The sequence below is a fragment of the Orbicella faveolata genome, unplaced genomic scaffold (assembly GCF_042242905.1).
Source record: "Orbicella faveolata isolate gen_17 unplaced genomic scaffold, um_ofav_v1 contig_4, whole genome shotgun sequence".
In the NCBI taxonomy this organism is placed as follows: Eukaryota; Metazoa; Cnidaria; class Anthozoa; order Scleractinia; family Merulinidae; genus Orbicella; species Orbicella faveolata.
The window spans coordinates 263500-289196 of record NW_028301569.1 but is presented as its reverse complement, the minus strand read 5'-3'; the positions used below and the strand labels follow the sequence as shown (position 1 = coordinate 289196).

Here is a 25697-nt window from a genome sequence, read left to right as displayed (position 1 = left end):
ACCTTTCCGATCGTTAAGAGAATTTCTGTGGAATGCACTTCACGAATTTCCTGGCTATCTGCCCCTCAATTTAAGGTAGAAAAGTCTGATTACGAGTGATTCGCAACGACTGACAGAAATTGTTTTTTGTAGTACAACTTCAAACTTTGCACGAAATTTCACACCGGAAAAACACTTTTAGGGAACTTAAATGGTGAACTAAATGCAACTAACATAAAGTAGTTCGTTATAAATCTTTTCTTTAATACATCTTTCTTTGCCTAGTATCTGAGTTACTCGCTCGTTTGCTCGTTAGATTCTTTACCAATGGTTTTTAGAATCTGTAGATGGCGCGTAAGCCAATTCAGTGACAAAGCTGCGTAAACAAACCCACTTGTAAGCCAATTTATCGCAAGAAAAAAAGATAAAAATGTTATTGTTCGGCTTAGGGTCAGTCCGTATAGAGAAAAACTGTGACCTCGGGCTTGAAAATGTTACCCTCGGCCTGCGGCCTCGGGCAGCATTTTCAAGACCTCAGCCGGCCAATAACATATATTGAATAACATTACCTGGACACAATCCGTTTTCTCTTCTTCGTCGTGTTCATACCCACGAAGTAATAGTGTTTCACCGTCTACGAAATAGAGATACAGACAATCTTCGTCGTCTGGTGCTAAGAACCACGAACGCTCGTCAATACCTATCGGATCCTCCATGCTTCACAAAGCTAGACAACAAAAAGTGTAAGGCTCAAAAACGGATTTGAAATTCCATCAGAACCTGTTATACCCTGTTATACCGGTTCCAAATGGTTCATGCGCATTAAGTTTCCCGAACGTTAAAATTTCATCAGAACCTGTTATACCGGTTATAACTGGTTCGGCTTTCCGCCCATTAACGGGCGCATTACCCGTGCAGGTACTCGCCGCAGAGTATCTTCCTTGCCGAAGCTTAGGTTTCAAGCGGGAAAAATGGAGATCGACATCAAGGATTGTGCTCTTACAACTGAGGTAATACTGTCGGTCTTAACGAGAAAATAAACAGAGATAAAGAAACTAATAACAAACATCCTTTTATTTAAGTTGGACGACGAGGATTACGATGATGATGTTCAGATGTGGGAGAACAGCTGCGAGTGTACTCCGGGGCCTAATGCAGAAAACTGCAAGTGTGTACGCCAGGCAGAAGAGTCACTTAGAATACTTGAAAGAGAACTTTCTTGGGTAAGAAAAACTTCGAACAAACTTTATTTACCCTCCCTTACAAAAAACCAGGTGTTAAGTTTGATATTTCCTATTACAGGACAAAGATGGAATTGATTCATTCAAGTTTACGGAGGCGGACCACCAGGACAAATTCTGGAACGCTGTGCCGGAAAAGGTACGAAAAAAAGACATTTCATTTCCTTTCTTGCTATCATTGCCACCGTACTCACCAATTTTAGTCTTGTTGGGATTGCACGCCTAATAACCGTACGCGCGCCTGCAATTGTACGATCAATAAACATACGCGCGCATTGTGTTTCTCGTACTCACTCATCTATTTGGTCGTGTTAAGATGTACGCTTAATAACCGTACGCGCGCCGGCAATTGTACGATTAATAAACATACGCGCGCATTGTGTTTCTCGTACTCACTCATCTATTTGGTCACGTTAAGAGAAAAATGATCAGTTCAGTAGTAATTTAACGCGTATATACGTTATAAGAAGTTACAGCTGATAAAGCAACAACTTCTCGCTTCTGACGTTGACATTTAGAGAACGCGTTTCCGGATAATGTTGGAATTAAGACCAGTGCTAAACATACGGTATCGAGTGCGAGTGTACACTTACAAAATCTCTTTGTTTTAAACTTTAGGATCATGCAGTCATTGACAAGCAGGAAAGCATAGCAGTTACTTATTCTCAGTAGCTGACATGTGTCAGATTCTTTTATTCAGTTTTCTTCAGAGGCATTAATTTTTGGTGAAACCTTTGTTAGGTTCAAAGTCTACCAAAACAAGCCTAAATAAAAAATGCAATGCTGCCAAGATAGTGCTTGATGTTGGAGAGAGGCTGCTGCAGAGAAGAATGCATTAAAAAGATAGCCCTCAGCAGCATTAAGTCAAAAAGGACAAGCTGCTGGGGGAGGAACCTTAACGACCGCAAGGCATTTTTAGACAACGCTATTGCAAGCAGTCATTCGACAGAGACATTGCATCGAGGGAGAAGCCCGTCTGTGAAAAGGTTCATGATTGATGGTGTGCCATGTTGTATTCATGCGTGGTACATGATTTATGGCATTACGTTTTCTTGGTACGTAGATAGATAGAAACTTTATTAACGTATCAATGCCTTGTAGCCTGTAGTTTGGGGACACAAAATAAATACACGTTATATGTAATATCATAAGATTGTTAGAAGGCCTATTTTCCTTGTGTTGTTTAACAAACTAGCGGAAAACTGAAAGACCTAGAAACTAAAGCGAGGTTTCGTTTAAAAAATAAAAGTTGCAAACAGTTCAAATAGGTGTGAGAATGCCGTTGTGACAGAGTTTATAACTGTCATTAGTATCATCCAATTAGTGGACTAATGCAAATCCTGCATTTTAACTGGCTAGCTACTAGAGGACTATTAGTAATAGTCCTCGAGTAGCGAAATTGGCGCAATCGAGCGTGACGCTCTCTTTCGTTTTATTACCAAATAAATATTTCTTCAACTTGCATTTGCTAACTTTATTATTGCCTTTTCTGTCCTACTAGTTGAGTGACACTAAAACAATTAGACCCTTCGCCCTCAAGGGCCACGGGTCATTCGCCTCGTGGGCTATTGACCCGTTGCCCTTGCGGGCTGCGGGTCTAATTGTTAATTAGCCTGTTTTACAATTGGCAAGGCAACCGATCATCGATGATCTAGTTTACTCCAGGAAAATAATCCTGCATATTTGCGTTGTGTTGACGCGTAATCAGTGATATCATCGTATTTAACACTGCATCTTTGCGGGTATTCAAGATCAAGTCATCATGTCCGCATCAAAATTTACGACCTTGAAATGCAATAAGGGTGTAACATTTCTAAGAATGTCAAATACTTTGCTTCAATTTAGCTTTTAGGAGAGAGCAAGGAAACTAAGAGAAGACGGAGGGGATGTGAATGGAAGGAAACGAAGTTTGGCATTTGATATTGCCTACAAGTGGTTAGAAGGCTTCGTTCTGAGTGCGGACAGTATGCCCAACTGTGGAACCAAGACACTGCCCTCGTGCCTAACCAAAACGGCACTGTATCAAATTTACACAGAGCAGTTGGCATGGAAACCTTTGCTGGCGAAAACCACGTTTTTATACAGCCTGTGGAAAGCCACTGAAATTTCCAAACGTGATTATTCCTAAGGTTAGCTTAACCTGAATTCACTCACACGGAACACATGTCAGTTCAGTTGTTATCCAAAGTATGGAATTATAAAAAGGTTAACAGCGAGGGGGAGGGCGGCTTTGGCCAAGGACGAGAAGTTGTTCTTCACGCCATAAAAAATAACATTCACCTATTCCTGTTTCTTTATTTTTACAGTCAAGTCGTTTCAGTAAATGTGCTGTGTGTGTTCACATTAAAAATAAACTGGTAGGGTCGAATCTGGACCAGGAGTCAAGGAAACTGCTTGGGCTCATGAGAAAGATCCACCTAACACAGCAAATGTAAGTGTAAACATTAAATTCCTAACGTTCCATTCTACAGTGACTCAGAATTCAAACGGAGTTCAACATTGAAATCAAGAAAACCGGAACGTTTTTGGACTATTCCTTCTCGCGGCAAGTCTGATTACTGACCAATTTGATTATGAATTTCACGAGGGAAGACAGTTTAGGAGTCCGAAAGTTCAAGTTATTGATATCGAGGGTGAAAATCCAACCATGTCGTAGAATTCTAAATACATTTCTTTCAAATATAGATTTCCTGTTATTTCTTCACACTTAAGGCGCGGCTGGTACCTGGCACTGGCTAACTATTTGTGTTTGTACTGAATCCACAGGGCTGAACGTAGAAAGTACTACAAACATGGCCTCAAGGCAAAAACAATCCAAAAAAGTAATTGTCTGTGACACTAGACGGCACGGACCAAAACAAACACAACATTTCCCATCTCAGTACGAGCACAAAGGTAAAACTGAATAGTTTGCAAACAAAAATGACTCTTTTAACGAGAGCTTGCAGTCATTGTTACTTCTTTTGTTCAGATCGATAGCAGTGCGTGGCGCCTCAAGACGCACGTGACAAGCGCGTTGATCAACCACCACAGCGACGGTGCCGCCTATGTTGACATGTGTGAATGGCCACATGATTCAAATTTAACAATAAACATATTACTGCACGTCCTTTTGTGGATGCAGACAACGGTGAGATTCCATGGTCCAGTTGAACATATTAATAGTTCGGTCATTAAACTTCAGTGCATAAATAATAACCATAATAACAATTTATTTCAAATTAAATCACTTAATGTTCCAAAAGGAGAGGTTCCAATTAAAAAGGACTAGAGCGATACATTGGCTGCGGTCACATCTCGCACGTGCGAAAAGAATTGTCGCTGACATTCTGATTGGTTGTTTGTTTGTAAACTTAAGAGTAACCCATGAACCCTGCTTGGGTATAACTATAGTTAGTCTGTATTGTTTTGGATCACCGAAGTGTGAATTTTCTAACTAGCTAACTATGGTTATCCCCATCTTAACTATAGTTAGTAGGCCAGATGTGACCGCAGCCATTATTTGCCTGCCACTCTAAATCAATAACCACGATATATACAGGAAATAACAGCAAGCTTTTAGTAAAACGAGTCAGGTTATAAAGACTATTTCTTGACTTGATCACGTGTGCATGAGCATCAAATCGGCAACATTAATTGTATTTCCCCTCACGTCTAAGTGCAAAGGTACGCAATGCGCAACGCACCTAGTGGGGATTAAAGAAAAAAGGAAAGCAACGCATGAGCGATAGACTCACCGACAATAATCTATCACAAATATACAAAACATCAAGGCAGCAAAATTTAACCCTTTTTCTATTCTATTGCGTTGGTAGCTTGGAAGTTTACCACCTGTACTTTACCTCCAGATGGACAACTGCTGGAGGGAATGCAAAAGTAGGTTCGTGCTGGCCTTTCTTGCGTTGTTGGTGGAGCTGAGAATTTTTAAGAAGGTAAGCCCTTACGTCTTATATACTGTCCAAGCTTTTAAATAGAAAGATTGCGAATTTATTATCTAAGCCGTGGGAGCTTTGATTACTTGGTATAACATTAGAACGTACCCTTAAAGGCCGCCTCCATTTGGCTATTACCTGTCCCCAACGCCTAGAATCTGTTGGTCCCAGCTTTCACCTCATACAAACTAAATCCTTAAAACAACGGTCCTACAGCAGCCAATGACTACTGTCTCAGAGTTGCTTTTTCAATGTGTGGAACTTACCGCAGTAATCGCAATGACTAGCTTGAACACTCCCGACCAATGATCTACATTTAAGCTTTTCCTAACTCGAAATCTTTCAGAGGTTAACAACCTTTTTGTTTTCGTTTCGTTTAGATAAAGCTGTGTTTCCTAATGGAGGGTCACACCCAAGAAGACATCGACCAGCTTTTTTCATGTATTTCACGGCATCTGGCAAAGATCAACGTCCTGACCCTCCTGGAGCTGATCAGAGAGATCGGCCGAAGTTACTCTCCGTCCATAAAGGCTTCAATTCTTACATTCATGTATGACGTGAAGCAATGGATGGAGGGTTTCACTGAGGCTAGTCTCTCTGGTCACGCCAACCAGCACCAATTCAAGGTACTATACAGTATGATTAGGGTCACTCTACCACCACCTGAGGTGCCCTAAGCTCATCATAACCAGTTGCTTCTCTTCTTGTCATTTCCTAGTCACTATTTCCTAGAATAAACCATCCAGATTTACCTACATCAACGTAAATGACGGTATCATGTCCAGTCTTGCATCGGTGACTTGTATAGTGACTCAAAATACGACAGTGCGCTGCCGTTAGACATGAACAGATTCCCATTAACCTTTTTTGTTCCTAACTTTAACTACTTTACACATACTGTTTTGGTTCTACAACTAAAGCGGGACATACCAAGCATAGAGAACTTTCATTAATTACTAAATAATATCTTCTCTCGAAAACTTCAGATCGTTAGACGGTCAGATGGAAAGGCCAAAATGAAATACAAAAAGCGGTCCACATCTCCAACTTGGCTCCCCGAGGACTCAGAGGGCATCGACCTCCTAAAAAGTCTCCCAAGAGGAGGCCCAAAGGTATGAAGGCTTAATATCATGAAGCACCGCTACATAACATTTACTAAGAACAGCACAATGTCCAAACCGTGGCAAATGGATTCACCTTTTTCGTATGTCTGACTTATTGTTCATTGTAGGTATAATTAGGCCCACAGTCGTATTGAGTTATTGTGAAATGAAGAACAAAGAAAATACTGAAAGCATTGTCATCGTGCCTCCTGAATTATGTTCTTTCCCCCTTTTTCTTGATAACAGCTTCTTGAAAGAAACAGCGAGATTAAACTTAGAAAATATCAAGAACGATCTACCGAAGTTTAGGCTCCACTTCGACCAAGACACGAGAGTATGGTGGAAAAACTTCCTGAAACGCAAAGGAATGACCGGAAAAGTAAATCCAAAATGGATTTTACCACTTTTGGAAAAGCAGATAGAGACCACGAACAGACCATTGCAAGTCAGCGACACGACCGATGAACTCTTTCGACTAATTGAAAGAGAAGAAAGGGATGTAGAGGTAATTTTCTTTTCATTAGTTCAATTTAGCATGTTCAGTTTAGCATGACAGCCTGCAAAGTGCTAGGATGTAAAACCAAAACGTGATTGAAAAACATGATGAATATATAATCATCCATTAATTTGAGTCCATAGGCTCGATTTTCGTCGTTCACTCGCGTCCGGTCTTTTGTTCGAGGGAGGAGCGCGCCTCGTTTCCCGAACAGCGGCTGGAAATCGAACTTTCATGCAAAGTCCACTGAATTGTCTTAAAATTTATACCGATTTTTTCATACGTACGCGGCTCTTCACTCGAAGCTTCAAATAAGAGGGGCTAGGCTTTCTCTGCAGAAATAAGATAAGTGAACTACAACCGTGGTCGCACATGCTTTAAAAACACTTCGTATGTCAACGAAGTTTGAAACAAAAAACCTTTCACCTTACACACGGGGGCATTTTCACATTCATAACAACATTGGTGTAGATTAGTAGATGAAAAAGATCTTTAATTACTTATCGATTGTCCATGAATTATAGACATTATACGAGGCCAATAAATGAAAAAAAATGTCTTAAACGTATACTCATACACTAATTAATGTACCTTAATTTCATGTTAGGTGCGTGCTGGACGAAAGAGAAAGAAAAGCGGAAATGGTCAAGGGAAAACGGGGCCCAAAAGGACCAAAAAATGGTAATTCATACCTTGTTAGAATCTAAAAACTTTGTTTTAATGTTGCGTTAAAACCTGCGCAAAATGATCATAGCCTAGCAAGCCTTGAAATGAACTTTGAACATTTTCGTTTTTATCGTTGTGAAATTTAGAACCTGGTTCTACTTCGTGCACGTTACTGCACTGTACTTTTTACACTAGGCCATTCTTCATGCAACCTACGCCGCAACAAAATTGCGAGGCAATTTGCAAAAAATCAAATGCAAGATAAAGGATTAGGTGTATTAAGGTATACTGAAAAAGCAAGTTTGAATTAGAAGACAGTGCAAGTGACGAGTAGACTTGGACTGATATCGTTTTTTAGTCATTTACCCACCGAAGCCTTGTCATCTTGAAGATCTCGAGCTACATTAGGTTTTTTGTTGGAGATAGCTGTGTTCAGCTGTATTTTTGATCAATAAAGTGATCACGATCATACTTTAGTATTTGACTACCAGTGCAACCTCTGGTTTGCGACACCTTGGTTGCCATATTTCTACTAGCCCTGCCTTAGGGAGTAGTGCTATAAAACAATTCCAAGTATAACTAACAGTAATTATTCATAAACTCAACATTCAGACAAACTGCATTTTAATTTCATTATTTTTTTTTCTCTAAACAGAGTGTCAGACGTATCAGGAAGGAGTGCAAGTCCTCATTGTCATAAAAAAATTCAAAAACTACCAAAAAATAAATAAAAATAAAAACTCACAAAACAACAACAACAAAACGACTCCTTTAGGAGCCACCATATACCAGAAAAGTCAGTGATCAACTGATGATATAAGGAGATACATTATTTCAATTACAAAGTCGCTTGCTAAACTATGACTGCGGCATGTAATCCGTTTCATCCAGCTGTTCTCCTACCAAAATGTGTGGACGGGAAAAGGTAGAGATCAATTTTCGTTCTACGCAGTAGCTGTTTTGAGGAGCAGAATTATGAGCCAGTCGGATAATTTTTCCTTATTATCACCTGGCCCTCTTTAAGTCCATAAACAACAGTGACCTAAATATATTGCACTTCCACCCGTGACACACCTATCGCTGTAGTCTTCTCTCTAATTTCTATGATGGCTACCAGTAGTCTCAATCTATCACTCCCTAAATTTCCTGTTAATAAAGTGAAATTAAAGAGATTAAACATGCAGACATGTAACTAAGTGATCAGTACGGTTAATAATCGTACATATACCTTGCGATCTCTGTACTCGGTAACTAAGTGATCAGTACGATTAATAATTGTACATGTACCTAGCGATCTTTGCACTCGGTAACTGTGATCACTACGATTAATAATCGTACATCTTTTGTACTCGGTATAAACTAAGTGATCATTGCGATTAATAATCGTGCATGTACCTAGCGATCTTTGCACTCAGTATAAACTAAGTGATCAGTACGATTAATAATCGTCCATGTACCTTGCGATCTGTGTACTCAGTATAAACTAAGTGATCAGTACGATTAATAATCGTGCATGCACCTAGCGAACTTTGTACTCGGTATAAACTAAGTGGTCAGTACGATTAATAATCGTACATGTACCTTGCGATCTCTGTATTCAGTATAAACTAAGTCATCAGTACGATTAATAATCGTACATGTACCTAGCACCTAATAATGAGTTAGTTTAGTTATGCAGACGTAGATATTATACTTTTAAATTATGCTGAAGGAATTTTTATCGTGTATAAATAAAATTATCAACTCAACTCAACATGGTTAATTTATTTCAATGATGGGTAACAGCATAGTTGCAACCGTGGTATTAATCTATTACTACTTGAATTTCATGTCGGTACGTATGGTGGACTTAAAAAGATTTAAACCCTAAACGAACATGGAATGCAATATAATGAAATTATCGATAAAGGAGTATAAAGGGCGCTTGGTAGAAATATGCGCTTATTAATCGATTAATCCTACATTTCTTTCGGTTTAGGCCAATGGTGGTTTTATCCCTTTCACTCGTCTGGGACGCTTGCACGTTTTAGTGGCACGTTACGCTGGACACTCCCGCCCATGTTGGCATAAAAAACAATTCTGACAGCTGTCAAACACCCATTTCTATCATTGGCTATTTCAGTGACACGAGACATTTGACAACTCTCCTCTTCTTTACCCCGACTATTTTGGGCTTTTTCCACAAGACCTTAGACTTAAGTTATTTTTCAACCGATTTGAAGTGACATTTGCTCGCGCTATCCTGATGACTGATCTAATCGCTGATTTACGTAATTACGTGACATGGATTCTGTACGCTTTTTCTGACCACACAAGACTTTCACCGTGAAGACCACGTGGAGTGGACGTCGGCACAACTTAGCTGAATCCATGCTGCTCAAAGCAACAAACAACATTTTGCCTGCACTACTCATTCGGACAGTCTTCGTGATTTAATCGGGCACGTTGTACAGCCAAGCCACCATGTTAAGATGCTGCTCAAAGCAACAAACAACTTTATAGGAGTTGCTGATTGTCATACGGGTTTACAAATTTCAAGACCCATGAAGTGCAGAACTGGAGGGAACTTCTACGTTCAGGTTAGCTTAGATTTTGCTTCTGCTGGAATATATGCCGCACAATATGCCATAAAGAACTAAAAGAGGTGAGATTAAATCTATTAAAAAGTACTGTCCTGGATGTCGCGATGGTGTACTGATACTGTACTGCCCCTATAAAAGCTGGGGAAACTTTTCTTCCCGCGAAAAAAAGGCGCCAAATGTTAGCAAGAGTCGAAGTCTCAAATGTTAACCGGTTTTCTGAGTGTTCATGGCAGCTAAAAGTTCTTCACTCTCGCGAGGAGTTTCTGCAGGCTTATGGAATTTAAATTTTACAAAGAAAAGGGAAATGTTGTGGAGATTTGGAGTTTATTTTTCCAACCGAGTGTTATGCCGCGAGAGCATTAGCCAGCCTTTAGAGCGCATTGCCAAGTTATTTTCTATGTTGTCAGCTCAAAGTGAATATAAATTTTACGCAACTATTAAAAATTTTAAATGTAAACTTGACGATTCGGAACCGTAGATGGTAAATTTCGCGCCAAAAACTTCGCAATTCTCGGCGATAATTGAGCTTATATCCTTTTCAGGCTCTTAAAAACTAAACTAATCAAACCCACACCAATTTTACGCATCGGACTTTTTGATTTCAATGATTGAACACTATCAAATAAACTTTCTCTTGCTTGACGTTTAATCAAAACGTCCTTCGAAATTAATAGTGCCCACATCCTTTCTTGTCTTGTTTTTCCTCGGAGAGGACACACATAAGCTTAAATAAAAGAACATCCAAAAATGGAAAATAATTGGCACCGCTATTCATGTCATTCATCGTAAAATCCACGGCAAAAGTCAGAAGACAAGAAAATTGCGTCGTGTTCTGATTGGTCTAGTTAAAATGGAGAGTTTGAAAAAGAAACTCATTCCAAAAATATAAGCTTACTGATACAATACGTTTTTTTTTTGGTGAACTTCATCTAAAGTTTGATTATTCCGACCCCGAATCTTCGAGACCATTACCCGCCATTTTGACGCGTGGTTGAACTACACATTAATAAGAATGTCGTTGTTCTGCACTGCCTGCAAATCTCTTTCAAATTATAGCCTAAAACGTCACAATTTCAAATTTGTGAAATTATACAACCTTGCTCATTTGTTTAAGAAGTTCAAATAATGTCACATTAAGAACATTTTGCCATCGAAAATCTATTTCTGGCGCCTAAAAACATTTGCAGAGTGAATGGTTAATTGGAAGTTTTTGATTTCGTGGTGTTTTAACAGTGTAATCATGATCTTGGACAAGCTTCATCTTTTAGATAACCTTAATCCCCCGCTTAAGCTAGTTTAAATTTTAGTTGGTTTTTATAACTTTTCGAAACTGTGTTTTCATACAGTGCGGTTCACAAAACGCGGCAGTTTTGCATTTCAATATCGATCGCTGCTATGGTTGGCCATTCGTTTCAAAACTACGACAGGGTATACGCGGGTTTTTCTGCGGCGTATACTTGTTTACATACGTTACGTATGGGCTTTAAGCTCATATATACGACCATTTAGATCGCGTATATACGCATTTTTAAAAACATTTGCGTAAATTAAAGCGCGGGGATATGCGAAATAAATGCCCAAATATACGCGTGCTAAAATGCGTGTACATGCGGATCTCGTAAATTACGTTTTATATGCTAGCACGAAATGTGCCTTTTAAGAGAATGACCGTTCATGTATGATAGCAATGAAAGTTACTTTAACTAGGAATCGTCAATATGGCGGCAGTGGTAAAATGCCTTGTCTTGGTTTATCTGCTATTTAATGTTTGTTACTGCAGCTCTGCAGTGAATGAACTTCTAGAAACAGTTATGCGTGTTTTGAATGACTGTTCAAGATTTTATCCTAACGCTAATCGTCGTGAAGTTGCTGTGGATTACTCTGTACATCGTTTAGTGGCCTGCGTAGCTTGGCGGGTTTTAGGCAATTTGAACGCTAAGAAAGCGGCGAAGCCGCGATAACGAGCGCCAAATGCGGCGTAGCCACGAGGAGCCTGGGGGGTTCCTGCTCGTTTTCGCGGTTTTTCCGCTATGTGTGCTCGCGCTCAAATTGCTTAAAAAAATTGCTAAACCGCCAAGCTACGCAGGCTAATCCGTTAGTTGATTCATTGGACAGAGGTACTAAGGCGAATGCTTAGAGGATACGGCCTCTAGAATCGCTGGTGAGACAAATGGAATATTTACTACTTAGATGTGAAATGTTTGCATTAAGAGCAGTTTCATGCACCTCAGTGTACTCCCATTAGGGCTTTGCCAACTGCATCAGCTTCTAAGGGAAGAGTGGGTCGTCCAGCCCATGATATATCAATACCTCAAGGGGAGTTTTAGGAAACAGAATGTGATTTTAGTGTAAGTCCTATTGGGTCTTCACCAGATAATTCATCTGGTTGGGTGTTATCATCAAATGTGTCCTTGACAGCTGGTATTTTCAGTATTACATATATCTTGTAAAATCACTGCGTTCGCCCATATTGGTTGTGCGTACAGCATGGTTATTCCATGCCTCAACTAGGAGGTTTAACTGGTTGTTAATTCTGAAAAGAAATATGTAATACAAACAGAACAGATCGATTATGCTGGTCCATTCCAGGATGCCATTCTCTTCCATCTGGTCGAACAGAGTGTAGTAGAACTGACCGACTTCAATAAAGACTTCCCTCCAGAGACGTTCAATTCACTGGTTGTGTACAGACAACCCAGCAATTTTGCTTCCCCTATTAAATCCCCAGTGCCATAGCATAGCTCTTCCTACCTCTAAATTTTCATCCCCTTCGTCTGAACACACTCTAGACGGCAATCTATAACTTTGCACAGCAGCTAAGAACAGAGCGAGCCCAGTAGCAGCAGAAGTTTTTGTTGCACAACTTAAAGTCTAAAGCCCTGTCAAAACCACCATGTATTAAAAACCTCCACCTGATAAGGCAGTGTAGTCCATCAATGTGCCAGAGAGAATTAGGTCCCCTGACGCCTTGTGATGGTATTGAACCACCTCAAATCAGACCCTGTTGGGTCAGTTTGAAAAAAACTTTCCCTTACACGCTGACGTAGATGTTTCTACTTGGCAAATGACCCAGCATGATACTGATACCAGAATTGGAAAACCCACGTCAGTCTTACTTCTCGAATCATTAGGGCCGGTTTGTTCGAAAGCCGGTTAACGCTAACCCACGATTAAAAGTTAACCCAAATATAAATTTTTCTCTATAAACTGTTTTCCACTGCTTATGCTTTGTGTAGTTTGAGATTACTCATTAAGTTCAAAACTGAACTGCAAACATTTCCCATCTATGTAGTAAGTATTGAATTTGTCTCACCAGCAATTCGAGAGGCAGAATTCTCTCAGCATTCGCTTGGGCACCTCTGTCCTAAACGGTGAACAGAATCCACAGCAACTTCACGACGAACGATCAAGTTCTTTGCCATGTTACGATTAGCGTGGGGATAAAATCTTGAACAGTCATTCAAAACACGCATAACTGTTTCTAGAAGTTCAGTCACTGGGGGAGCTGCAGTAACAAACATTAAATAGCAGATAGAGCAAGACAACCCATTTCGCCACTGCCGCCATATTGACGATTTTTAGTTAAAGTAATTTCCATTGCTATCATACACGAACAGCCATTCTCTTAAAAAGGCACATTTCGTGCTGGCATATACAACGTAATTTACGAGACCCGCATATACGCGCATTTTAGCACGCGTATATATGGGTCCTTGTAGGACGCATATATTTGGGCATTTATTTCGCATATCCCCGCCCTTGAATTTACGCAAATGCGTGGCCCTTTAAAAATGCGTATATACGCGATCGAAACGGTCGTATGTATGAGCTTAAAGCCCATACGTAACGTATGTAAACAAGTATACGCCGCAGAAAAACCCGCGTGTACCCTGTCGTAATATTGAAACGAACGGCCAACCATACTATGCGACTTGGCGAAAAGTGGGACAATTTCGCTTTTTAGTTTATAATCAATCTTTGTCGGTAGTGTAAAGGAGAATTTATCTGAAGTTTTGAGAAGAATTATTTCAGCAAAGCTTGATCTAAGGTTTTAATTATTTGCGAATTTTTACGCTCTACATGCTGCGATGCCCAGGTGCGAAGTCAAAGAATTAGCTCCAGCGATCTAAGTGCCGCGCTTTTCCCCGCCGTTATACAGTCGCGGGATCCACATAAATTTGTTTCACGTACGTTTAATTACCAGGAAACCTAGTGAAATACGGATGTTAACCGTACAGTGCAACGCTTATTATTCGTAAGTTGCATGCTTGGACTGAAAGTATAAACAAAGTATTCGCAGTCGATCGTAATTCGTCTGAGTTTGTTAAAAACCTGACAAACGTTTACGTTCGTGGCATTAGAAAAGAGCTTTTGAAATAGTCGGCTATTTTTCACAGTGTTTCAGTTTATCAATTTCGATGTATACTTCTTTTTCCAAAACAAAAAAAGCATTGGGCCAATCCATTGAAACTCGGCGCCGGCAGTTCTGTTCTTTCGGAATTCACATCTTATTACCCAGGCAGTGAGGCCTGGGTTTAAATTTCGGCTCCGTTTTTTCTTTTTTTTTTTCTTTTTCCACGTTCAGTCACAAGTCGCCGTCTGGTCTCTAAAGCGCATGCGCCACCTGTGAATGCGCTCAGCACATGGAATTTACAGGGTTGTCGTCGAGAAAGGTTAGCACGGATTCCATGATTTCTAGGGCGATGAAATCACATACAAACGAACACACCATTCAAGGTAGACCAACACTAAAGGACGTTAAGCGTTTTCGGAACGGGTCGCTGCAAGCCTTACGAGAGATCAATTTACGAGCGAACATTTTGAGTGAATCATGAATCATGTTATACCAAAGGAGCCATCGACCGGGGCTATCAACTCTTCAACTTGATAAAAAGCATCTTCAGAAGCGTCTTCGTATTTTTAGACGTGATCGTGAACCAAGCAGAATCCCAGCACGAGCTCAAGAACGTCTGAGCAACAAGAGCAGAAAGGTTAGAGAATTTGTTTACGAATTCATCTGTTCGAGTACACCTAAGTAAAATGTTCTGAGAAACTTCGTCAAGTATAATAAAGATAAAATCTCGAACTAAACGATATTCTCTCGTTATTTACTTGTAACAGATTTAGGTGTCTTAACAAGAGTGAAACTCATGTAGCGAATTATTGTACATTTTAGCTGACCCCAGCAAAACAATTCTTGGCTTGCTCAGTTACGTAATCCTGACGCAATAAAAAATTTATTCGAAAACCATTTAGTGAATAAAATCAAGAAATTGTGATGTTATAGGAGATTAATAAAGATGACACTCCTCGAATTGTTAAGCCTGTGCGTTTTCCCAAGCTCAGGTATTCGTCGAAATATTTTGCACAAATTTACAGAGACCAGTATGGAACCGCTATGTTGGTGTACCTCCGCGGTACGCCTACACTGCGGCCGGAAAATATTGTAAACATCTGGAACTTACTTTGGCTATCTAGGCGACTGATTATCTGTACTGAACAAACAAGCATTTACATAAGCACTTTTCCTAATACTTTAACTTCTAAATGGGCTAAAAATCACGAGATAAGTATATGATTTCGACAACCGCGTTCGTAGGTCTATGTCACGCATCGCCATAACTATGAAATTCAAAATGTCTCCTCGCTTGCTTGAGAAACACAAATAACAACGACAAAGGCTAAGGAAAATAGACTGAAACGTTTATAGGTTGATATAAAGACCTTGACTCATTTCACACCCTAAAGACTTGCAAACGAGTAATAAGCTATTAATCGATTCCAAGAAATGCAATCAAAAGCAGAATAGCCTAAGCACATCAATTCGATTGAATTTCGTACAACTTCAAATGCAGAACATTTAGCTCAATTGCAATATAGCTATTGCTTCTCAGTATAACGACTGCCTGGGTACACGTAACAAAGCGTCTAGTTTGCATAATACATTTCGTTCATTGCGCTTTTCGTTGGCTTATCAAATGTTATTCAATTTTATCATCTATCACAGAAATGCCTGTTCATTGCTTTGCTAAGGAATTCAATAAATAATACCTTTACCAAAGAAGCCATACTTTCCATAGATAGACTTAAAATCGTACTATTTGCCAAATATTCGCGTAAACACGACGAATTTTGACCACAAATGTTTTGACACGAACTTGCATATTTGCTACGAAGTTCTTCATTTCGTTTTAATTTGAGTTCGTTAACGAATAAACCCCTGAAATGCATCAAATCAACCCTAGTTGTTCACTTTAAGTTTCAGTAGGACATTGAAATGTATTTTCCATGTGTGATTGCAAATGAGAAAAGTCCGTTTCAAATTAGAACTTTTAGAAGAAACGCCACGCAGCTCATAGCTAAAAAAACCATTGGCTGTTGTTGGTTTCGCTTTCGAATAACCCATGGCCACGGAATATTAACTAATCGACCGTTCCTTTTAATTTCCATTTTCCCGAGACTATGGAATACCTTATGACAGTAAAAAGAGCTCGGTTAAAACCAAAGAAGAATACCAAAATACGCAGCGGGTCGATCGGTGACATGGCTTCGCATCGATCGCGTAACTATCCTTCGTGGCTATAACTGTTTTATATATATAAAAAAGTCGCTTAGGGAAAGTATAGCTCACTGATAAGATTTATCGATAGTTTTAGGCCAAGTCAATAAACGAAGATAACTTTTTGGCCGTAAACGCCATCAGTTTAGAAGTTCTAGCCCTTTACATTTTTTACCGTAATGGCAGCATGCAGATAGCAAATTCCTCGTTGGCAAACTTTGCTACATTTACGAATAATGTCCTGAAAATAACGCCACATACCGATTTTATTCGTACAATGTCACGATTATTATTCGTAAGAGGCGCGATTTCCAGTTTAATAAACTGAAAACACCACTTTTACGATTATTAGCCTGAAAAGGCACGAATAGTACGTATAATAACCGTATCATACCGCATCATACGAATGTTAATCTGGACTCCAGATTTATTTTAAAGCTCCGCAATTATTCTGAATGCTGTTAAAAACATTTTGAAAAAAAGAGGGGTCAACGATGTGGAGACGTAGGGAAATCATCTCTGAAGAGTCCAGTCTAAAAATCGCTCCAAAACTCTAGAACACGGCGTATTCCCAGGTGGTCACCCAGCCAGGTACTGACGCCGCCCAACAGGACTTGACTTCGGTGATCGGACGAGAACCGGTACGTTCCCTGTGGTGTAGTCGTAGAAGAAAGAAACTAGTCAAAAGTTGCTCAATTGCTTGGACTCTCTTTGACGTCTCTTCGAAGGAAGGCGTTTAATTGCTGTTTTGATGAAATTGCAATTACGTCTCGGATACCCAACCAAGAAATTCCAAAGCCAGCTAAAACTTCAAATAACAAAAGGGCAATTCTCCAGTGTTCAGTCATCATAGCCACATTCAAGAGATACATCTAGTCTAGTGGTGAGTGCTGCAGCGTTGTAATCAAACAAGAAAATGTTCTAATATGCCGTCAACTTGCTGGAAAAAAAATGAAAAAAAAAAAAAAAAAAAACATTTTGAAAACAGAGGGATCAAGGATGTGGAGGCGTCTGCAAATCTTCTCTGAAGAGTCCAGTCCAAAAATGGGTCCAAAAGTCTACAACACGGCGTATTCCCAGGTGGTCACCCAGCCAGGTACTGACGCCGCCCAACAGGACTTGACTTCGGTGATCGGACGAAAACCGGTTTTTTTTTTTTTTTTTTCTTAAAAGGCTCAAAGAGCTTTTTTATTTACAATCCTCTAGTTATTTTATCAACTATTTAGACATCGTTATTTTTACAATAGTGTCATAAAATAAATAAGACTTATCAGTGTTCCTTAAAAGTTTCCATTTAGGGTCTCGTTAATTTACATCATTTAGTAGCTCAATATTTTTATCACAATGTAAAAGTTAAAGTGTCATTTTCTACTTTAGCAAAAGCCTCTCCTAAACACCAATGATGTGGAAAGTAATATTGCGTGTGTCTTAACTTATAACTTGTATTGGAAACGCAAATGCGATTTCACCATAGCTTTAAACAGCGCTTCGGGCGGATATGTCAAGTTCTTTGTTCGGTAGTTGACGGCGGATTTATAGATAGCCCAGCGGGCCAATGTTAGTGTCCAGTTGACTAAATCTAGTGATCTCGGTGTTAGAGAGTCATTGTTCGTTTTGGCTTCTCCAAATAACTTTACTTGTGTGGTGAGTGTCAGTTTCCGTCCAGTGATTTTATCCACATATGTCTGTAGCTGGTTCCAGAAATTATGGACAGTAGGGCAGTCGAGTATGGCGTGCTCCAAGGTGTCGGTTGCACCACATCGGTGAGAATACGGTGTGGCATAAACCCCGATCCTGTTTAAAGACAAGGCGGTGGGGAGACCTCTGTGGGTGATCTTCCAGTTTACATCACCGTGTTTGTTGTTGATTAGCGGTGGGTATAAAGCTTTCCATTGTTTAGCGTTAAAGCAGGGTTCTGGTTGAAGATTCTGCTTCCAATGGTCTACAGCAGGGATAACGGGCTTCTCGGCTTGCAGCAAATGTGTGTAAAAATGACGCGTCCTGCACGATGAAATATCGATGGGTGTTTGTCCAGGGCTGGAGTTCTCAATGCCAAAACAAGGTTGCAAGGTAGGCGGCGGCCACACTGATGCAGTACAGATCTTTTGGGACCAATCTGGGGGAAGAGCGACAAATAGCTCTCTCAGTTCTTCTGTTGTTCTAGATAAGGTGCGCGGATTTTTCTCTGTTATCATGTCGTGTATGGCTGACACAGGTTGGTACCCCGGGATAACTTCATAGCAGATGTCTCTAATCCGGGTGATTCCAGCTGCAATCCAATCTGTAAAGATCAGGGGCTTGTCTTCAGTGGTAATTTCAGGGTTCAGGAACAGGGGCTCATTAAGGATATCAGTGACGGACTCAGCGGATCCGGTCCGCACGCGGTGATCCTTATGTCGGTGCCAAGCCGTTAGCAGTTCCTTATGAAAACTGGGTATGTCTCGATCGATACGCTGCAACGAATAGTCCAGTGCGAGAGACATCTTTCCAAGACGAAGATTGGAGATACGAAGAAAGTATGAAGTGAAATGTTTCCAGTGTGCTTTTTCCTCTGAAAGACGCCTCCTCAAGGTGTTCAGACGTAAACTTCCGATTTTAGTCTGCAAACGAGGGATGTTGAAACCACCTTCCTTTAGGGGAAGGGCCAGGATGTCCTTTGTAGCCAGATGACGTTTGTAGTTCCAAAAGAAATCATAAAGTGATTGTTCAATCTGTGATACTGCCCAAGCAGGCATGGGTAGTGAAGTGGCGTTATACCATAATGTTGAAGCTAGTAGGCCGTTAATCACGAGCGCTTTACCTTTATAGCTTAACTGCCTGTGTCGCCAAGCGGCAATGATGTTATTTATTTTCTGTATTTTAGCCTCCCAATTCAGTCTCGTACAGTCCACGTTACCAAAGAAAATGTCAAGAATCCTCTCAGGGATAAAGTCATTATACCAATCAAAACCGTGAAGTTGATCCGTCCGCTCCTTAAAAGCTCCGCACCAGAGCCCCTTGCATTTTCCTTTGTTTATTTTTGCACCAGAGGCGCGTTCCTACAAATCAAATACGGTAAAAGCTTCATTAATGGAAGCATCGTCAGATAGCAAGAGCGTCGTATCATCTGCATATTGTGACAATTTTAACTCTTCCTCGGAGTCAGGCGGTCGAATACCATGAATTCTAGGATTTTCGCGAATGTTTATAGCCATTGTTTCTGCGGTTAGGACATAGAGGGGCATAGAGAGGGCACAGCCCTGTCTAAGTCCGCGTTCTAGTTTAATAAAAGCGGTGAGCCAACCATTTGTCTTGACAGAGCTAGAGGCATCGTGATATATCAATTTAATCCAATTAATGAAGTTGGGTCCAAAACCAAAGCGTTCCAGACAAGCAAATAAAAAGTCGTGAGAGACTCGGTCAAAGGCCTTCATCTGGTCAATACTGATGAAGGCTAGACTGGTGTTTTTCTCATTGACATAGGATATGACATCATTGAGAAGACGAGTGTTATCGTTAATTGTCCTTCCTTTTATACAGGCAGTTTGGTCAGAGTTCACGATTAGGGGTAGTACTTGTTGCAGCCTGTTCGCCAGCGCCTTTGTCAAAATTTTATAATCAGGATTGAGTAGAGTTACTGGCCGCCAGTTCTTTAATTGTGTTCGGTCTCCTTTTTTAAACAATAAAGTAATGATTCCCCGCCGCTGTGAAACAGTAAGAAGGCCATTATCCAAAGCATAATTGTAGACACGTGTTAACTTAGCCCCGAGAATAGACTAAAAGTGTTTATAAAAGTTCGACGTCAAGCCATCGCAGCCAGGTGATTTGTTGCTTTCCATTGCCATCACAGCTTTTCTTAACTCCTCTTCTGTAATAAGATCTTCGCAGGACTCACGTGCTTCATCAGGTAATTTTGGGATAGCACAGTCTAGAAATTTGTTTCTTGCATGTGCATCACTGGGTTGGGCTGCAAAGAGTTGTTTGTAGAATTTGTGGGTTTCTTTCAACAGATCTTGTGGTTCCGAGACGACATCAAGGTTATCTTTTGTCAAAACACGAATCGTTTGTTCTGCTTTTCGGCATTTCTCAAGCGAATAGAAGTAGCGTGTGCTCCGTTCTCCTTCTTCTAAAAACTGAGCTTTCGTTCTAATTTTAGTGGCTTCTAAATCTTTCAGTTCCAACTGCTTTAATTTTTCTGTCGCAAGAAGGTAGTTCTCAATGTCCCGTGTGTTACCATTGTTGGATTTTTCCTGCAGCTTTATGAGGTTACGCTCTAGTTGAAACTTTTCATGGCGTTTCTGCTTTCCTAGTATTTTCCCGCATCGAATTGCAACGATTTTGAAACCTTGTTTCGCCTTATCCCACCATAGTAGCGGGTCTTCAAAAACTTCGAACTTGGTTTTCCAAAAAGTCCAGAAATCGTTGATCTCGGACTCCAAGGCCGCGTTAGACAATACGTTGTTGTTAAAGTGCCAGTACCCGGGTCCACGTTTTATCCTGTCAAAGTTTAAAGTCAGACAGACACTGTCATGGTCAGAATAAGGAAAGGGTTTGATCGACGCGTCCATAACAAATTGATTTAAGGAGTGGCTAATGAAGAATTTGTCAATTCGTGTGCGTATGTGTGTTCCATTTGTGGGATGTCGCGCAGTCCAAGTGAAGCAGCGCTTATCCTTATTTCGATCCCTCCAGATATCAGATATGTTAAGTCGTGTGCAAATTCCATGGAGAGTTGTGGCAGCAAAATTCCTAGCATTTGGATTTCCACCGAATTTATCCCTTACGTCTGCGATGCAATTAAAGTCACCACCGATGATGTTGTCAAGCTCCTCGGAAATAAAACCATCCAAGCTAGAAAAGAAAATTCGTCGATCGCTGTCTGTTTGAGGTGCGTATATGTTTATGACGTTCAAGGTTTGATCATCAAGTTCCAGAACTATATTTCAAATCCGACCTTCATTATCACTTCGTATATGATTCACAATACACGCAAGGCGTGAATGAATGAGGATAGCGACACCTCTCGCAGTATTTGTGCCATGATTAAAGATAACATCACCCATCCACTAGCGTTTGATTTGCATCTCCATGTCAACACTCCAATGAGTTTCTTGAAGTAGAATTATATCTAGTCTGTTTCGAAGAAAATAGGAAAAAGCCATTTTTCGTCGATCAGGGGAGCGAAGCCCCTGCGAGTTTACAGTTAAAATGGTTGTCATGACTAAACAGAGGAAGATGATTATAAAGTCCCGGTCCATTGTTCGTTATAAAAAATAAGAAACCTAACTTGCAGACGACTTATGATCGGTAGCGGAGGCAGTCTTTTTCTCCTTTCTTCTTCCGTTAGGAAGGTTTGGCGGAGGATGAATTCTCTGACGACGAACGGAGACGTTAGCCTTGCCGTCAGAATCAGTGTCAGTTGTGTGTTGTCGTTTTAACCCTTGTGCTGTTTCCTCGTGCTCCATTTCTTCATCGTGATTTTCTGGAACGGATTGACTTTCATTTACTTGATTATTTTGCGTAGGAGTATCCTTTTTTGAGTCTTCTTCAGACTCAATTGGCACCCCTCGCTGTGCATCTTGCTGAGCATCGGCCGTGGCGCCATCTCGATTTGCGTGGGGCTCGTCTTCGTCGTTCGCTTCCCTCTGCTCGCAATTATACGACATGTGTCCTCGCTGCTTGCACACTCTGCAGCGAATCATCGGGCACTTTTTCCTGGTATGCCCAAGTTCCTTACATTCCAAACACACAGGTTGCTGGTTATTGTGTATGATTCTGCACCACTCACCTCCGATTCGCATAGAATACGGCAAAGATTGTTTGTCTAAAACCATCTTCACCAGGCGATTCCCGTTTTCCATACCGGCCAAATCGTGGTCGGCTTTGTATTTGAGACGGATCACCTCACTTTTCAAAACACCATACTCCGTTAGGGCCAATTTCACCTCCTCGTCGTCTACGTAGGAGCGAAGACCCGAAATACTGACGTTCAAAAACTTCCCATGAGGAGGAGAGCAATCAAAGTGGAACTCTTCGACGTCAAAACCGTTACTAACAAGAAGCTCTGCGTCAGCTTTCGTTTCAAGTCCCAGCAGGTATACATTATCTCCAAGATCTTGAAATACTTTCAAAGTGTCGCTGATTTCCTTTTCAATTCCAGCTTTAAGATCACCTAAACCAATTCTAACAGGTGAACGAAACGTGACGCTCCTTTCTCTACGGTCCGCCATATTGGCGTCCCGAAGTTACGGAACACAAAACTCCCACAATCAAAGTATGGTTAGGCTTTTCCACAAAATAAGACCGCCAACTAATCAAACAACTTTTCCGCAAACAAATCACAATATCTAAACACTTCCATGGCCAAGAACAGGCAAAGATTCCACAGATTCACAGAGAGCTCACACGAGAACCGGTACGTTCCCTGTGGTGTGGTCGTAGACGAAAGAAACAACTCAAACCTTGCCCAATTGCTTGGATTCTCTTTTAAGTCTCTTAGAAGGAAGGCCTTTAATTGCTGTTGTCATGAATTTCCAATTACGTCTCGGCTACTTAACCCAGAGATTCCAAAGCCAGCTAAGACTTCAAATCACAAAAGGGCGATTCTCCAATGGTCAGTCATCAAAGCCACATTCAAGAGATTACCTCCAGTGCTTCTCAGTATTGCAGTGCTGTAATCAAACAAGAAAATGTTCTAATATGCTGTCAACTTGCTGGAAAAAAAATGAAAAAAAAAAACATTTTGAAAACAGAGGGATCAATGATGTGGAGGCGTCTGCAAATCTTCTCTGAAGAGTCCAGTCCAAACATGGGTCCAAAAGTCTACAACACGGCGTATTCCCAGGTGGTCACCCAGCCAGGTACTGACGCCGCCCAACAGGACTTGACTTCGGTGATCGGACGAGAACCGGTTTTCTTCCAAAAAGCCTCAAAGAGCTTTTTTATTTACAATCCTCTAGTTATTTTATCAACTTATTAAATATCGTTGTTTTTACAATAGTGTCATAAAATAAATAAGACTTATCAGTGTTCCTCAAAAGTTTCCATTTGGGGTCCCGTTAATTTACATCATTTGGTAGCACAATATTTTTATCACAATGTAAATGTTAAAGTGTCATTTTCTACTTTTGCAAAACCTTCTCCTAAAAACCAATGATGCGGAAAGTAATATTGTGTGTGTCTTAACTTATATAACTTGTGTTGGAAACGCAAATGCGATTTCACCATAGCTTTAAACAGCGCTTCGGGCGGATATGTCAAGTTCTTTGTTCGGTAGTTGACGGCGGATTTATAGATAGCCCAGCGGGCCAATGTTAGTGTCCAGTTAACTAAATCTAGTGATCTCGGTGTTAGAGAGTCATTGTTCGTTTTGGCTTTTCCAAATAACTTTACTTGTGTGGTGAGTGTCAGTTTTCGTTCACTGATTTTATCCACATATGTCTGTAGCTGGTTCCAGAAATTATGGACAGTAGGGCAGTCGAGTATGGCGTGCTCCAAGGTGTCGGTTGCACCACATCGGTGAGAATACGGTGTGGCATACACCCCGATCCTGTTTAAAGACAAGGCGGTCGGGAGAACTCTGTGGGTGATCTTCCAGTTTACATCACCGTGTTTGTTGTTGATTAGCGGTGGATATAAAGCTTTCCATTGTTTAGCGTTAAAGCAGGGTTCTGGTTGAAGATTCTGCTTCCAATGGTCTACAGCAGGGATAACGGGCTTCTCGGCTTGCAGCAAATGTGTGTAAAAATGACGTGTCCTGCACAATGAAATATCGATGGGTGTTTGTCCAGGGCTGGAGTTCACAATACCAAAACAAGGTTGCAAGGTAGGCGGCGGCCACACTGAGGCAGTACAGATCTTTTGGGACCATTCTGGGGGAAGAGCGACAAATAGCTCTCTCAGTTCTTCTGTTGTTCTAGATAAGGTGCGCGGATTTTTCTCTGTTATCATGTCGTGTATGGCTGACACAGGTTGGTACCCCGGGATAACTTCATAGCAGATGTCTCTAATCCGGGTGATTCCAGCTGCAATCCAATCTGTAAAGATCAGGGGCTTGTCTTCAGTGGTAATTTCAGGGTTCAAGAACAGGGGCTCATTGAGGATATCAGTGACGGACTCAGCGGATCCGGTCCGCACGCGGTGATCCTTATGTCGGTGCCAAGCCGTTAGCAGTTCCTTATGAAAACTGGGTATGTCTCGATCGATACGCTGCAACGAATAGTCCAGTGCGAGAGACATCTTTCCAAGACGAAGATTGGAGATACGAAGAAAGTATGAAGTGAAATGTTTCCAGTGTGCTTTTTCCTCTGAAAGAAGCCTCCTCAAGGTGTTCAGACGTAAACTTCCGATTTTAGTCTGCAAACGAGGGATGTTGAAACCACCTTCCTTTAGGGGAAGGGCCAGGATGTCCTTTGTAGCCAGATGACGTTTGTAGTTCCAAAAGAAATCATAAAGTGATTGTTCAATCTGTGATACTACCCAAGCAGGCATCGGTAGTGAAGTGGCGTTATACCATAATGTTGAAGCTAGGAGGCCGTTAATCACGAGCGCTTTACCTTTATAGCTTAACTGCCTGTGTCGCCAAGCGGCAATGATGTTATTTATTTTCTGTATTTTAGCCTCCCAATTCAGTCTCGTACAGTCCACGTTACCAAAGAAAATGCCAAGAATCTTCTCAGGGATAAAGTCATTATACCAATCAAAACCGTGAAGTTGATCCGTCCGCTCCTTAAAAGCGCCGCACCAGAGCCCCTTGCATTTTCCTTTGTTTATTTTTGCACCAGAGGCGCGTTCATACAAATCAAATACGGTAAAAGCTTCACTAATGGAAGCATCGTCGGATAGCAAGAGCGTCGTATCATCTGCATATTGTGACAATTTTAACTCTTCCTCGGAGTCAGGCGGTCGAATACCATGAATTCTAGGATTTTCGCGAATGTTTATAGCCATTGTTTCTGCGGTTAGGACATAGAGGGGCATAGAGAGGGCACAGCCCTGTCTAAGTCCGCGTTCTAGTTTAATAAAAGCGGTGAGCCAACCATTTGTCTTGACAGAGCTAGAGGCATCGTGATATATCAATTTAATCCAATTAATGAAGTTAGGTCCAAAACCAAAGCGTTCCAGACAAGCAAATAATAAGTTGTGGGAAATTCGGTCAAAG

The 25697-nt window shown here is 40.8% G+C and overlaps 2 protein-coding genes and 1 pseudogene across 2 annotated transcripts; 1 reads left to right on the top strand and 2 right to left on the bottom strand.

The window, feature by feature from the left end:
• Positions 1–3022: 3022 nt before the first annotated feature.
• LOC149100816 (uncharacterized) lies at positions 3023–6787 on the top strand. Its single transcript, XM_089276478.1, has 7 exons — positions 3023–3349; positions 3527–3651; positions 3987–4350; positions 5036–5152; positions 5533–5778; positions 6139–6264; positions 6502–6787. The coding sequence occupies exons 3-7, from the start codon at positions 4276–4278 to the stop codon at positions 6562–6564; spliced, it is 627 nt and encodes a 208-aa protein (XP_089132604.1). The 5' UTR covers positions 3023–3349; positions 3527–3651; positions 3987–4275; the 3' UTR covers positions 6565–6787.
• Positions 6788–17108: 10321 nt separating this feature from the next.
• LOC149100815 (5S ribosomal RNA) lies at positions 17109–17227 on the bottom strand (annotated as a pseudogene).
• A 3392-nt stretch (positions 17228–20619) lies between these two features.
• LOC149100814 (uncharacterized) lies at positions 20620–23354 on the bottom strand. The gene has a single exon (XM_089275837.1). It carries the CDS (start codon positions 22765–22767, stop codon positions 21820–21822), a length of 948 nt encoding a protein of 315 aa, XP_089131963.1. The 5' UTR covers positions 22768–23354; the 3' UTR covers positions 20620–21819.
• Positions 23355–25697: the final 2343 nt, after the last annotated feature.

What these genes read in the sequence shown, in the direction of transcription:
- LOC149100816 (XM_089276478.1), top strand. Translation starts at nt 4,276, where the DNA reads ATGTGTGAATGGCCACATGATTCAAATTTAACAATAAACATATTACTG. An exon ending in CCAACCAGCACCAATTCAAG is followed by an intron (nt 5,779 to 6,138) that starts GTACTATACAGT and finishes CGAAAACTTCAG; the next exon opens with ATCGTTAGACGGTCAGATGG. An exon ending in TCCCAAGAGGAGGCCCAAAG is followed by an intron (nt 6,265 to 6,501) that starts GTATGAAGGCTT and finishes TCTTGATAACAG; the next exon opens with CTTCTTGAAAGAAACAGCGA.
- LOC149100814 (XM_089275837.1), bottom strand. Translation starts at nt 22,767, where the DNA reads ATGGCGGACCGTAGAGAAAGGAGCGTCACGTTTCGTTCACCTGTTAGA.